We start from the raw sequence: 15149 nt of genomic DNA on the forward strand, positions 1-15149 counted from the left end.
GTGCTACGCCCAGGGCGGAGACCACAAAGCCATGGTAAGGCCCCAGTCCAGTCCCAGCTGTGTCCTTGGTGAAGGCCCCAGGCCTCAGCCTGCACATCTGCACAGCGGGGTAGGAGCAGATCCCGCTGCATCGGGCCCGCGGATGACACAAGCGAGCACACGCCGGCCTCGTGGGCAGCACCCAGCACACAGCCGGGCTCAGACACGCTGCGCGGAGGGGCCGCCACCCTGTCTGGCAGGGCTGAGTCAGCGAGGAGGGCCCCCCGCAGGCCGCACACAAAAGGCTCCTCCGGCCTGGAGCCCCCTCCCACCAGGATCCTCACTCAACACGTCAATTACCAAGCACCAGCTCTGATTAAAGGCTGACGGCAAACAGCGCCAGGAAGGACCCAACAGGCTCCGTCCGCGCACCCAACGGACTCGAGCCTCGTGCCACCACCACCAGCTCTCAGACCGAAGGAATTAGGTTTTCACTGCGAAGGCCAAATGAATGTTTTAATTACAAGGCATAAAAACAGGCGCACGCAAACAACGGCCAAATGAGAGCTCCCCCGGGTAACGGGCCCTGACGGCCGGCTGCCAACCTCCGCCAGTGAGGACACTGCAAGAACTTTTAAGGAAAGGCCGTGGCCACATCCCACATCTTCAGTTCCTCCCTGTGATACGTGTCTGGTCTCTCCTGAGGACAAGGGAGAGACAGCGCAGGCGGGGAAGCGGCCTGGCCCCGTGGGCAGACTGCCGCAGCCCCAGGTGCTTCCACATGAACACAGTGGTGCCCTCGCCCTCCCAGCCTGGCCCACGGGACACCTTTCTGTCCCCAGCTCCTTCCTCTAGGCCAGCAGGACCAACGCAGGTTCCGAAAAGGGCTATGGGGTGTGGGCTCCAGAAAACCCCATACTTGTGTTTTCCATCGCCCACCCTGCCGTGCGGCCGGGGCGTCAGCACAGAGCAGGATGGAGACCCAGGTCCAAGGGGCTCACTGCCAGGGCTGGGCCACACCCCTCCACGCTGTGCAGGGAACCTGGGAAGGAAACATGCCCAACAAGTGCCGGGGTCCACGGGACAAGTACTCCTTCCCTCCTGGATGCAGCAAGGGTGAGGGCACCTGCCGGGTGCTGCACCGGGCTGAGGAACACATGGGGACGCAGCAGTCACCTCGTCAAAGTTCCGTCCCCACGGGGCCAACGTCCCACACCACACACTGGGCGGCAGAACAAGACAGCAGGACACGGCTCCCTCAGAGATGGGGAAGGGGGCTCTCAGTCGAGTGGAAGCACAGGGGAGACAGGACTGTGGCTGAGAGCAGAGAGCCACAGGCAGGGGCAGACCCAAGGCCCCGCGGCAGGGTCTGCTGGTGTGGAGCACGACGCCAGGAGCAGGGTAAAGGGAGGCGGCAGGTAAGAACAGACAGGAAGGTGCACGAACAGCCCATGGTGGGGACGCCCGCTTTCCCGGGCAGGACGGGGAAGCCGAGAGTCAACCCAAGTACGTTTGCTTCTTGGAAACATATCCTCCAGCTGCCCCAGGGGAGCCCAGATTGTAGCCAAGACCACGCAGCCGTAGACCCCTCGGAGCTGCTCAGAAACCTGAGTGACGGCGAGGCAGAGGGCCGGCCCCGGCAATGTGGGGCTGGGGGCGGGAGGGGGTAGAGGGCAGGACGAAGGTCAGTGGTTTTAGGGACACTGCAGTGGGGAACCCAAGTCTGAATGCATCCAATCCAAGGAGCACCTGGGAGTGGGGTTGGAGACGTCACCTAACAGGCAGCAGCTAATGAGGGCGCGGCGTCCGGGGGAGACGGAGAGGGGCTGTGGGCAGAGGGTAGGCGGCGGGGATGGCGCAGCCCCGCGTCAGGGCGGAGCAAGGCTGGAGGATGGCCGTGTCCTCGGAACAGAAGGGGCTCTGAACCTGCAAGGGCAGCTGGGTCCCTGCTGCCGGAGCGCCAGGCGTGTATGCGCATGCGCCCTGTCCGTATACGGTTTCTAGCTGCCGTGACGGGTACACGGCTGACACCGGCGAGGGTGGTGTATGAGCGCAGCCCCTCCCCGTGGCAGAAGAGGAGGCTCCACAGCTCCCTTCCTCTAGCCCCAAATATCCTGATGGACAGCAGGAAGGGGACCAGCAGAGGCCCAGGCCAACCAGGGGGTCACCGTGGCATACGCCCACGCCCTCCCAGTGACACACGGAACAGCGCCAGGTTTCACTTCCTCAGAGCAGCGCTGAGCTCACGCACCAGGAATGTGTGAGTGAGGGGGCAGGGCAGGAGCGCGGGGTGCCAGCCAGGCCACCTGGGCTGCACGGCCTAGTCACATAGCCACCGCCTCGCCGGCCTGGAGGCGGCGGCAGACGCGTGAGGGCTGTGGGGCTGGTGTCCCAGGGAGGCCCTCCCGCCCTGGCCAAAGGGCCACTCTTGCTCCCAGCGCCTCCCGGATGCTGGCTCCGGGCCGGACGGCGGGCTTCCACAGGAAGGCGCACGGTCACCCCGCCCTGGCCTGCAGATCGCTGATCTCCCAGAAACGCAGCCCCAGTGATGAGATGGGTCCGAGAGGACCTTGTCGGGAGGACCCTGGTGGCAGATCCTCTCCACAAGGAACTTCCTTGTGGGAGAGGCTCCTCCGGTGGGCGCCTCCCCGAGCTGGAGTCCATCACTGTGCTAGGGCGCACGCAGAGGCTCTTGGACCCAGCGGGCCATGCCGTCCCCAGGCCCATGAAGGGCCCAAACCCACCCTCAGAGGCCTTGGGAGGGGCCCAGCCACCCCCCACTGCCGGTGAGTGTCCCCACCCCGCCGGCTGCCCGTCCAGGGGCCTGTGCAGCCCCTCCCTCCACACACAGCGCACAGGCACCTGTGGGGCCCTGGGAGGAGACGCGTGCACCAACAGAGGCAGAAGCCCTGCCCAAGAGGGCCCAGGGCTCCGTTGTCCACCCCACCACGGAGTCTTCCGTGGGACTCTGATGGGAGGGAGCCGACATCCCACAGCGTGTGCAGGACGGGAGGAGGCGGCCTTGTCTACTTTCCAAGAAAAAGGGAGTGTCTCTCGTCACCAGCACCAAAGAAGTGCCAGGCTAGGAGGGAGGCCTCCCTGCACAGACCGTGCAGCTGCCCCCAGGGCCACAGGGCCTTGCTCACGCCTGCTGTGACGCTGGAGGGCCGCAGAGAGGCCCCTGCACGAGGCCACTTTCCTGCAGCCGGGACACAGACCCCACAACACGGCCAACGACCAGCAGCCTCTACAAACTCCGACCTGTGCTCTACAGGTAAGACCGACACCCCTCCAGACGCTGCCGTCGCCTCGACTATGTCTGGCGGCACCCCCCGCAGTGTCCGTGGGCCCAGCGCCATGAGGGCTCCCTGCCTCCTCCACCGCACACGCCGAGGGAGGGTCAAGGAGGGAGGGGGTCTCGGCCAGAGACGCTCACAAGCTCAGGAATGGCAGGCAGTGGCCCTCTTGCTAAGATGTCACAGAACTGGACATCCCTGCCACCCCTCCAGTCCTAGGGCCAGCTGCCCCATCCACCCTGGGACCCCAGCCCTGTGTGTCCACACAAGGGATGAGAGGGGCCGAGCCCAGCTGCACGGGCAGCATCGGCAGGACCCTGGGAGCTGCCAGCCCGGACAGAGGCCTTCCCACCTGGTCAACTCCCGGGCATCCTGGCGGCCTGCACAGTGACAACCACTTGGACTGACTTGGGTCCTGGGTCTCCACAGCCAATGAAGACCCAGGGCTGCAGGACACCCCCATCTCCAACTTGGCGTCACAATTAGAGAGGCCACCACAACTGTAGAAGGGAGCTCGGCCAAGGGACTGCTCTGCCTGCGCCCGGGGTCCGCTGTTCACCAGCTGGGGATCCTCTTTATCCCTCAGCTCCGCTCCTGGCGATGCACCCCCACCCCCAGCACCTTCCTGGCAGGGCTGCCACAGACAGAGGAAGTGACAAGCCTCCTGCTGCCGAGGAAGGCGGGCGTGTCTGCCTGCATCCCACGCACACGCGCGCCTGCGTGCATGCGGCTGAGCCACGCTGTGTTCTCTCTACACACTCGACCTCTGGAAGAACAAACTTAGGGACGAGACCATGCTGGGACCCTCCCTGCCACACAGGGAGGGACAGCCTTGCACCCTGATCACCATGAATCCCCACTGGACGGACTGTGGGTGCCACTGCCCCATCTCACAGGGGGACCAAGGGGATTAAGAGCCTGCCAGCTGGGTCCTGGTGGAGCCAGTCTGGCTTCAACTGCAGGCTGGCTTCATGGTCCAGCTCGCCCCTCCCTCCTCGGGCTGCAGAGGCCAGCAAGAGAAGACTAGGTGTCACCTGGCAACTCCACCAGCCCTGAGCTCCCTCAGGAGCCACGTTCCAGCAATGTCAGAACAAGGGTGAGGGCTGGTGCCAGGGTACCTGGCCACCAGAGGGACGGGCCTGGTGCCCGACTGCCCCCACCTCCCACCTCTGCGGCAGGAGGAGCAGCCACCAGCTTTGGGACCAGCAACTCGCGTCCAACGGTGTCACTGCCCAGAAGCTGCCAGGGCAAGGCGGCAGCGGCCCCCCAAGGGAGCCTACCTTCTACCTGCTGCAGCTGCCCCCCCGCCAGGAGCACAACACCTGAGGCCCTGGGCAGTGGGCCCGCTCACACTGCAAGAGGAACCCCCATCCTGAGCCAGGAAGCCTGCCTTCTCCAGCTGTTCTGCAGGACTCTCGCCTGGTGGTGGGCGGTGAGCGGGCGGGGCTTGGGAGGAGAAGGCTCTGCACCCCTCTGATAACTTGGACATCTGTCTTGGGGACCTTCTGGAAGAAAGAAAACCAACTCCAGGAGTTCTGTTAGTGCTGAGAGAGCTTCCTGGAGGAGGCAGATCTGCAGCTGGCTCTCTCTCGGTTGGACTCACAAAGATGACAATGGGTTTGCACTTTATAAAGTGAGGGGACACAGACGTTTCCAGAATAAACAGCCAGTGAGGTGAGGGTGGGAGAGTGAAGGTGGGGGGGGGCCCACGGGAAAGGCCCCCAAAGGAATAGGGACAGACAAGTAGCACTCAACACAGATTTCACCTCAACAGCACTAGGCTCCACTCCCCATGCCCCGCACGGGACGCCCCCAGGGGCCATGAGACCCCACAAACCACAAGGGCCCCCCACGCCAAACATGCACGTTCTAAGCCCGACAGCCCCCAGATGGGACAAGGGCCTGCACCCCAGAGCATGGGGAGGCTGAGAGTGATGCAGCCTCCCGTGGAGAGTGCACAAAAAAACGTTTGCAACAGAACCAAGCAAGGCCCTGTGCTGCCCTGGGACAGCCCCTCGCCCTCGAGTGAGGGGTGGGCCGCGGGGGGGCACAGCCAGCCCTGCCGGGAGCCAGAGGAGAGGCCTGGAGGGCAGCTGCGGTGGCCCTCATACTGTAGCGGGGGCTCCTGCTGGCCCCACAGCCCAGCCAAGGGTGAGGAGGGGGTGGTAGCGGCCAAGAAGCCGCCCTGCAGCAAAACAGTGGTTCTCAGCCTCCGTAAGCTTCCTGGGAAGCTGCCAATGTTATAATAAAGTGACAACTCGTGACTGTGACACAGTGCCCAGAGTGACACCTGGGAGCACACTGGCCTCCTACGAGGAGGGGCCGAGGGGCAGGTTCTGTGCTAGGGGATCTGGGAGGCCCCAAACCACAGGATGGGTGACATGAGGAAAAAGGCAAAATTCTGGCCAACTCTCCAGGTCCTGGTCTGAGGGCAGGGCCTTCCCAGCCCCGTGCGATGAGGAAGGAGTGGCCGAGCTCCCTAAGCTCCCCACCCACTCATGGGGCCGAGCAGCACCACCAAGTCCTGGGGCCCTGGACCCCTGCCCCACACCGCAGCCTTCTCTAGGGACCTGGGTCCTCAGGTGCCCCAAGCCCAACTGACCCCTCCTGATGAGGGCAGCGAGCCCCAAAGTGGGCTCAGGCTGGAGGGGGACAGCAAGCACCAGGCGGGGTCTGTCCCACTGGGAGAGCCGCCCCACAGGAACTGGACAAACCCCGCCAGAACAGGAGCCACACAGCAGGGTCCAAACGGGCCCCACCAGCCTGGCCACTTCCTTCCTATCCAGACGCACGTCCTGCCGTCCCGACTACAGTGGGGCACGGCCCCATGAGCACCAGACACCTGCCTGCCAGTGTCCGGGCCCGGCCACACCTGGCCCGACTGCTCGGCCCCGCACCAGGGCACCTGCCCGCCAGATGCCTTCTGTCTGGGTCAGCACTAGGCTGGAGCCTGTGCTCCCCGCAGTCACTCTCACGAGGAGACCACGGTATGCTCCTGGGGGTCTTCCCGGTGCCGTAACAGAGCACCGCCCCCGACCGCGCAGCAGGGAAGCGCTTCACCAGCCTGGAAACACACAGGTCTCTGCAGGCCCAGGCGTCCCAGCCCGCTGCCCCTCGGCTGCCGGGTGACAGGGGCTGACTCTGTCCCTAACTCCAGCACCTCAGAAGTGACTGTTCGGAGAGAATCGTTACAGAGACGACCAAGGTAAAATGAGGTCACGTGCGTGGGCCCTAATCCCACAGGACTGGTGCCCTTCTGAGAAGAGATCAGTGCACAGACAGGCAGAGGACGACCCGGTGAGGACGCGGGGGGAGGCCCGCACACACCCCGGGAGAGGCCTCCAGAGGCCCTGCCCCACTGACACGTGGAGCCCAGCCCCAGCAAGACAGGGTCAAAGGCGCGCCAGCCGCCTGGCAGCCCCAGGAGGTCGCCCCCAGGCCGATCCCCACAAGCCTCGCTCAGGCCCTGCCCTCAGTGCTCGTATCACCGCCGACAACACAACCAGCTCTGGTTACTGCCTGACCAGTTAGAACATTCCAAGGCCACTGACACGTCCTTGCCCCTAGGAAGGCTCCGACCGAGTTCCAGGAGGCCGGGCTCCCCGCAGGACGGGAAACACCATGAGCCAGCAGGGACGTGGCCCCGCGACTCCGGGGCTGCCCTCCGCCCACCGCCCGCCGCCAGGCAGGACGCGCTGGCGGGCCACGGGCCACGTGGCACCCGGGAAGTCAGACAGCGATGACGGAGGCCTCAGCATGGGCCTCCCCGCCCTCGCCACGGACCTCCTGTCCCTTGAGGGACTTCCCATCCTCAAAGCTGACCACCGCTGTCACCACTCACCCAACATGCCCTACGGCCAGGAAGGGCTCCACGGGTAAGAAAATGGTGACTCAGAACCGAAACACCCCTGCCTGAGGACCGTAGGATTCTCAAATGGGAAGACAAGGGCAGGCCTAGCTCCAGCCCGGGCTCAGCCGAGCACCCTGACGGCTGGGACATGCCGCCCACATGCCGAAGGCTCCCCCACCCGCTCGGACACCCAGGGCCCCCCGCAAAGCGGGGTCAGGGACAAATGCGGACACACACCACCCTTGAACGGTGCTGGGCCTGAGCAAACCATCAAAGGTTCCTCACAACTCGCAATTATCAGCAGACAGCAAAGCCCAGGTGGCCGTGGCCAGTGTGCCCCCTCCCCTCACCGCAGAGCCACAACCAGAGAGAGCATGAGACCATCCGGGCCCAGGCACCGGCTTCAGTCCCTCCCCAGCAGCGCCGGCGCAAGAAGCCCGAACACAGAACTCCTGCCCTGGCTGGGCCGCCTCCACCGGACCACCTGCTAGCTGGGACCGGCAAGACCCTGGATACCTAAGGGCAGGATGGGCCGTGGCCTGAGTTCCATCGGTCCCTGGACTGCAAAGGACGCCATCTCCCCTGGGAGGGAGCGAGTAAGAATAAACAGAGGTGTGGACAACAGACCCGTTCTGCCAGGGTGTCCACTGGGCGGGGCAGCGAGTGTGGAGGGGCCCCTGGCCCTCCACCTCGGGCACACCACACCCCTTCTTCTAAAAGCCCCACTCGCTCAAAGCAGCAAGGCCATCTCACCTTAGCAGGTCAGCTCTGACAGCCTCTAGGCGGAATTCCAGCTCCCAGGGCTGAGGGCACACCCTCTCCCCCACCAAGCTCCCACCCCTGTTCCAATGACAAGACGTCGGCTTCTTTCATGGCACAGACACCTGCGAAAGCCCAGCACGTTTCACGATCCATCGTGTGTGTCGCCACCCAGCACAGACTTGCCAGGTGACTGTCCCTGGCACAGCTGGACAGGGCAAGTGGGGACATTACACCCACAAACCACTTAGGGACGAAGGAGAACAGGGATCCTGGCTGTTGGGAAACCTCCTTTGATCAAGAAACAAGAAAACGCCAGCAACAAAAATGGCAGAAGGGGTGGGCGTAGCTCAGTGGTAGAGCGCATGCTTCGCACGCCCGAGGCACAGGGTTCAATCCCCGATGTCTCCAACAATTAAAAATAATACATGAACACAAACCTAATTACCTCCGCTGTCAAAAAAAAAAAAAAAGCAAAAAATAGAAACAAAACAAAAAACCCCAGCAAAACGAGGGTCTGAGGCCTTGGAAGGAAGCCCCCATTACCAACCCCTGGATGGCCAAGATGGGCCCAGAGGGCGTCCTGAGCCTGACGGCCGCACTGAAACGAAGCTCCAAAGAGGTTCTAGGAAAACCCTGCTGATTTACTCCACGTGCACTTGATACACGACTTTTAAAAACCTGTCCAAACAGTTCCAAGAGGACTATTTTCGTAGCTAAAAAGTAACTACTCGAAGAGAGAAAAGCGCTCTTTCCCCACTGGGGCCCCGACTCCTCCTCGCGGAGCACGGCCTCTCCCGGCACCTTACAGCTCAGGGTCCGCAGATCCCCGGGCATGGGTGGCCCTCACACACCTGGCCCTGAGGGTCTGCGGGAGGGCCCCTGGGGACACACCTCACAGCCCAGGACGTTGGGACTGGCGCCCCTACGCCCCCAGCAGGCCCTGGAGCCAAAAGGGGAGCCTGTAGGGCCCCGGGACCATCCCGGGCCCTGTGCTCACTGCAGGAGCGAGGCTCCACACAACCAGAGCCCGAGGCAGAAAAGGCGAGGTTCCCTGGACGTCCCACAGGAGCGAGGACCAGACAGATTTCCAAGACAGGATGGCTCCTGCAGCACAAGCTGGGAGGAGGGGCCAGCGTGGGACCCCGACTACCCTCAGGGTCCTGCTGACACCTCAGGCCGCCCGCTGGATGCTCACATGCAGGTGCAGACCCCCTGCCTGCTCCCAAGGTTTTCCCTTCCCAGACACAGGACTTGGTCTCCCGTCAGGCCCCACCTGCGCACCGCCAGCCGCCACCCCAGGTGCCCAGGACACAGCAGGACCAGGTGCTTCCCAGCCAACACCTCGACCTGCCTTCAAGCCCTGAGAAAAAGGAACTCTGCGTGGGGACACGAGCCTGCCACCTCCCTCAGAACCCACAGGGCTCTGGGCCACCGCTGAGAAAACAGACCATGGCAGGGTCAGACAGAGATGCAGAGACCAGGCTCACTTGTCCCCAAGAACTGACACCCATGGGCCAGTCAGTCCCACGCCGGGGGCCCCACAGTCAGGGACCATGTGGGTCCTGAGTCACCACACCTGGTTACTCAGAAGCAGGACAGGTGAGGACAGCATCTCCTCCATTAAGAGATACCTGGGAGCCAACCTCCTCCCAGGCCTGCTGGCTGGAGCCCCTGGGCGCCCGGGGGGGACGGGGTGCACCCCCGCGCACACCGTGCACCCTAAGAGTTGGGGCCTCGCGCCATCTCCCAGCTGCGCACACATCGGGGCCGGGAGCGTGCTGGAGGAAGGCGCCGGGGTGGTCCACACCCGTGGGCAGCAGATGGCAGCGCAGTGCGGACAGCCCCACCCAAGGCACCCATGCAGTGTCCGGAGGGCACAGGCCTGCATCGTGACGAGGACAGCCTCCCCCATCTGAGGCCCGAGGGGAATTGCCCAGGAAGGCCACGTGGGGTGGGCCAAGGACACAGAACAGGAGCCAGTGGCCAACGACCCAAGGACCCCCACCAGATCCCTGCTCAGGTGTGCCCTCCAGAGGACAGCACAGGCAGCCCGGGCCGAGGGCCATGCAAGCCTGGCGGGGATGGGCGAGTGACAAGGCCAGCCCTGCCTGCCACCCTCCTGGTCCCAAGCATGGCTCCCCAGACCTGCAAACTGGAGGGGACTGCCAGCCAGGCCCCGAGCCCCCTCCCAGCCCACCTCCCTGTACTCGGGAGGGAATGTGGCCCTCTGCTCAGCAGTCAGTCCTCCACTGCCCTTGAAAAGCCCAGACCTGGGTAGCCCCCCAGCACCACCTGTGCCAGAGAGCTAGGGAGAAGGCCCGGTGGACAAGGCCTGCCCTCAGCAAGCCTTAGTCTGAGGCAAGGTAGCAACTAGAACACAGCTCCCGCAGCACCCCACAGGCCTCCCCACTGACGCCCCACGAGCCTCCACCTGGAGCCTCGCATGCACATAGTCGGTCCCACAAGCCAAGCTACAGCCCCATCAAAGGACATATTCTCAGGGCAAGATCCACAGGGACCGTGGTACAGACAAGACACTCCTGGCCCAGGGAGGAGCTCTGCAGAGCCGCCGGACCCCACCTCACACCCTCAGACCCGTCAGCACACGTGGGCACAGGCCAGCAACAAGAGCCCTATGCCTTGGAGCCCACGACCTCTGGGACGTGACCTGGGCACCAGCAGCTGCAGAAGCCAGTCTACTCAGAGATCAGTGCGACAGAAAACCACCCCTGCTGCCCTGGCTACTCCAGAGAGGACGGGAGATGCAATGGTGCCGACACACTGGTGGTGGGAGGGCAGGTGCCACGCGGCACTCCAGGGAGCGGAGGCTCGAGTCCACTCATGGACAGCAGGGCCCACCGTCTCGTAGGAAGATGCCACCTCAACGAGGCAAGGAGCCCCTAAAGTACCTTGTGCACACGCCCCTGAACACACAAAACAGGCATTTGCACGCACATGTGTGCACACAGGCTCCCACACACACAAGCACATACCACATGCACACACACAGCACCAGCTCTGCTCCCCAGCAGGCATTTCTGTTGCCAAGGAAGCACCCATCAGAAAGTCCACTTCACCACACGATTGGAGCCAGAGCCACTCCAGGTGCCAGGCTTCTGATGGTGACCAATTGTATGGTGTGACTGCACAGCTGGCAGTGGGCTCTCACCTGTCCAGGTGGGCCCTTCCTGCCAGCACCGATGACCCACCTCACACCTGCCAAGACAAAGCCAACCAATGCTGGCTGCAAGAACCCACTGGCGACAGCCACCTTCGAGGGACGGCTTCAGCACGGCCAGGACGGCTTCCCCACAACAGCCGCAGAGCGAGCATGACCAGACAGCCTCTGGTAACCAGCCCTGCTGTGCTGAGCAAGGCACAAAACGCGGTGAACAACCACGCCCGAGGCCTTCCTAGAGCTTCCTCGTTCTCAAGCTGTCCCCCTCCCCACAAATCCTCAGGACAACATGGAGGCCCACAGTGCTGTTTCTGGAACCACTACCCTCCTCTTGGGATAAAGGACCACGAAAAAAACCACCACCTTGATAGTCACTCCCCAGAAGCCGGGAGCCAAGGTCAGCTGCTGAGGAAGGGCCGCCACAGCACTTGGGGGTGCCTGGAGCGTCTCCCAAGAGGGCTCAGTTTGGGCTTCATTCTAAGCAGCACAGCAAACCCCCACCTCTGTCCCTTGCCCGGGGCAACTGCTCAGGGCCGCTGGGGCTGCAAGCTCCACTGTGCGCACCCGCATCCCCAGGGGCCCAGCCCCGGGCCTGCCCCAGGAAAGCCCGGAGGGCTTCAGTCCCTGTCCCCCTGCCCAGGGTCTGAGGGCGAGTTCTCAGCAGACCTCTCAGAGCCTCAGCCTTTCATCTTCCATGAAGTTCCCCGAGGACACAGCTCCCACGGGAGCCAGGCTACAGAGAGAGAGATTAAGTTTAGCACTAGCAAGTCTTCCAAGGAGGAGAGTCAAAACTGCATTTCATTCTCGCATTTTTAACCAAGGAGGCCAAGGACAAGCGTCCCCGTCACGCCGTTCTCTGCCAAGGCAACCACCACGCAGAACTGCAGCTGAGTGGACAGAGGGACCAAAGCGAACAGCAGAACCGCAGCAGGGGGTGACATCAAGTAGGGCCACTCCCAGCCACTCTCCCACAAGCTGCCAACCCAGGCACAGAGGCGGCAGCGTCCCGGACAGACCCACCTGGGCCCGCGGTCTGACTGCACCTCGTGTGGGCCATGTCCGCCCGGCCGGCGTGCGAAAGCCATCAGACCTGCACCGACTCTGCGGTGGGGCCCCGAGCTCCCCAGGGACAAACCACAAGCAGCAACAGCGCTGCACTGGAAGCCTAGGCGGTCAGGCCGCAGGGCGGCGGCGCACCGCCCGCAAACCCCGCCTGCCCACCGAGCCCTGCAGCCCGCTCTGCAGACACCTGCCTCCCGACGTGTCCCACCCGAAAATCCTGGGTCTCTGCCACACCCTCCCATGGGAGCTCACTTGTCAGCTGACCCGCCGAGCACAAACCACAGTCCTGCCTGTTGAATACGCCCCCAAAACCCTCTGGTCTGCTGAAAGTCCCCAAACACTCGAATCCTAACAGTTTTCTGCCACCATCCTGCCGACAAACCTCACTTCAGACCTCCAAACAAATCACACCTCGGTCTAGAAGCTGCCTTGCTGCAACTACATGCATCCGACTGCCCAGCAGGGAGAGTTAGTTCCATTAAGGGTGATCCTGGGATTCCCCAGAGCAAAGCCACGCCACGAACCCCTCCTAATTCTTGCCGAGAAAGTTCCTGTTTAATGGTTTCAGTGCAGAAACAGGGAAAACAGGGAAGAAAAAATTGCCACCACTGGCACTTCTCTCCCAGTCCCTGCAATAATGAACAACTCGTAACAAAACTAATGACTGATAATTCAATAAAACTCCTTCCCTTGACAGCATTTCTTACAGAGCAACACCGCCAAAAGCGCATGCCGCCGACTCTACGCGGTACTAACACAAAAACCCCGAAGGCTGCTCCCTTCACGTGCTGCTCCGTCTGCTGTTTACCCGCCGCTCTAACATGGCTTCAGAACTGACTGAGTCGATCCCGACCGCCTTCAGGATTCCTCCAGGTGACCTAGCTGCAACTTTAAGACCTTCATTAGCAGCCATGAGACTCCAGCCGCCTCGGACTCCCGCTGAAAGCTAAAGCCCTCCCCCCGCCCCGAGGCCTCCCTCCGGGCGGCCAAGAGGGCTGGGCAGGCCGCTGGCTCAGGAGGCACAGCCGTAGTTGTTCGCACCATTAGGAACTGTTGCTCCGCCAGCGCGCTGCAATCCCATTCGGCCGCCATGAACCAGCAACCGCCGCGTCAATACCAACTCCCCAACCTCGGCCTAAGGCTCAACCTTCAGACACAGTTTTGAAACAGAGCACAGTTTTGTAAGAGGACCGCACGGACCGCCCAGGGCATGAATCTCCCGCGACGAAATGCCGCCGGGAACAGCCCTGAGCCCTCGGGAGCCTGGGTCTGTGTCGGTGGGGTGGGGGTGGGGGTCCAAGCCGAGAAAATGGATGCTGAGGAACAGAAACCTGGGTGCCTGTCAACCTGCACGCAAGGTGCAAAAACGGCCTGGGCGGGGGCGGCGAGGGGGTCCGCGGACTGCGCGCGCTCAGACCCACACTGGCGTTCCGCACCGGGGGATGCGAGAAAACTCCTCACACATCAGAAGCACAGGCAGGAGCGCCAGCCTCCTACACAATTAGTCTTCTCTCTCCGCGGTTACATAAGATGACGGATTATCTGTCCACCCATCCAACCTGCCCGCGCGCGACCTCCCACCCGGCCATGTCCATTAACACCCGGGAAGGAGTTGTGGAAAGGAAAAGCCTATTTAGAAAAAAGTGCCCAAGGCTTGCGTAACCGCGCCCGGCGGAGCCACCACGGGGCGTAGAGAGACAGGCAGCCACGGCCCCGGACCCCCGCAGCCCCCGGACCCCCGCAGCCCCTCGCCCGCGCCCCACTCAGGTCCGAGGGCTCCGGTCCCGGGGCGCGTGGTGGGCGCACGAAGAGGCCCGTGGAGGGGCGCGTGGGAGCAGCGCGGGGCTGTCGGCGCGTGGGCGCCCGGGCCAACCTGTGCCCGGCCGGCTATGGGTCCCCGCGGCCGCACCAGGATGACCCCCGAAGGCCCAGTACCCCCACCTTCCCGGGCGGGCGCAAGGGCGCGGGGCTCACCTTGTAGACATTTTCTGTGAGCCGGTGCATCTCTTCCGACCGAGACAGCGACATGGTGCTGGTCCGGCTGCACCACGGACCGGAGTGGGGACGTGAGCAGCGGCAGCGGCGGCGGCGGCGGCGGCGGCGGCGGCGACGACGGCGGCGGGTGCGGCGAAACGAGCGAGCAGATAGCGCACGGAGCCGGACCAGGAACGCGGCGTCTGGCCGGCGTCCACCTTTATAGCCGCCAAGGCCCCGCCCCCCCCCCGAGGCCCCGCCCACCGCGCGCCCGCCCCCGCCGCACCCGGATCACCGCCCCCGGCCGCCCGCCCCCGCCCAGCCGCTGCTGCTAGGCAACCGGCAGGCCCCGCCCCCGCTCTGCCTTCCCCATTGGTGAGTTCCGGAGAAGGGGGAAGGGGGCGGGAACGGGGGGGCAGGGCTTGTGGGCTGGCGCCAAGCAACGATTGGCCAGCGGCGCTGTCGATCCTGGGGGAGGAGGCGGAGGCGCGACGCGGGCTAGGGCCCTGGGAACAGCCTTGGGGGCCCCGGCGACAGCCGGGCTGGGGGCGGGGAGGCGGGGGCGGGGTGGCGCAGGAAGAAAGGAGCAGAAGGTGGCGGGGGACGAAGGATGCCGGCCGCGAACGCGCGAGGGGGCGGCACTCCGCAAAGTGGCGAGTCGTGGCGGCCGGGTGCTGGGCGCCTCTCCCCCGAGGGCGGCTCGGGTCAGGGACCCGCGCTGGGCAGGGAGGGTCCCTGGCGCTCGGACGCCTGCTTGGCGAAGGACGGTGAGAGGCCGGCGAGCTGCCCCGGGGGTCTGGCCACGACCCGGCACTTTCAGAGGTAGGTCTGCTGGGCGACCACGATCCCGGCCAACCCTTCCCAGGAGAGAGGCTAGACTTCGGGGGAGTAAGGACCTTGGGGGGACCCCCGGGGACGGAGGACCCTGGAGAGGGGTGGACCCTGGGGGACGACCCTGGGAGGGGTGCATCTTGAGGTGAGTGCTTGGGGCTAGAATGCTGGAGAGGGGTGGGCCCTCGGGAAGGAGGGTTGCGGAAGAGGACTCAAG

The 15149-nt window shown here is 64.1% G+C and overlaps 1 protein-coding gene across 9 annotated transcripts in view; it reads right to left on the bottom strand.

The window, feature by feature from the left end:
* BAIAP2 (BAR/IMD domain containing adaptor protein 2) overlaps window positions 1-14261 on the bottom strand; it is a 59743-nt gene extending 45482 nt beyond the window's left edge. For 7 of the 9 annotated variants that reach the window (XR_010384519.1, XR_010384522.1, XR_010384521.1 and 4 more), the window contains exon 1: window positions 14102-14260. Coding sequence is in view for 4 of the 9 variants with exons in the window: in XM_064495399.1 (XP_064351469.1) it covers window positions 14102-14155 (54 nt within the window). In the remaining 5 variants the exon portion in view is untranslated. Of the gene's footprint in view, window positions 1-14101 lie in introns of all 9 variants that reach the window. The other 2 variants (XM_064495397.1, XM_064495396.1) reach the window with 1 other exon arrangement.
* Between the last annotated feature and the right edge of the window lie 888 nt (window positions 14262-15149).

Source organism: Camelus dromedarius, chromosome 16, assembly GCF_036321535.1.
Source record: "Camelus dromedarius isolate mCamDro1 chromosome 16, mCamDro1.pat, whole genome shotgun sequence".
Classification (NCBI taxonomy): Eukaryota; Metazoa; Chordata; class Mammalia; order Artiodactyla; family Camelidae; genus Camelus; species Camelus dromedarius.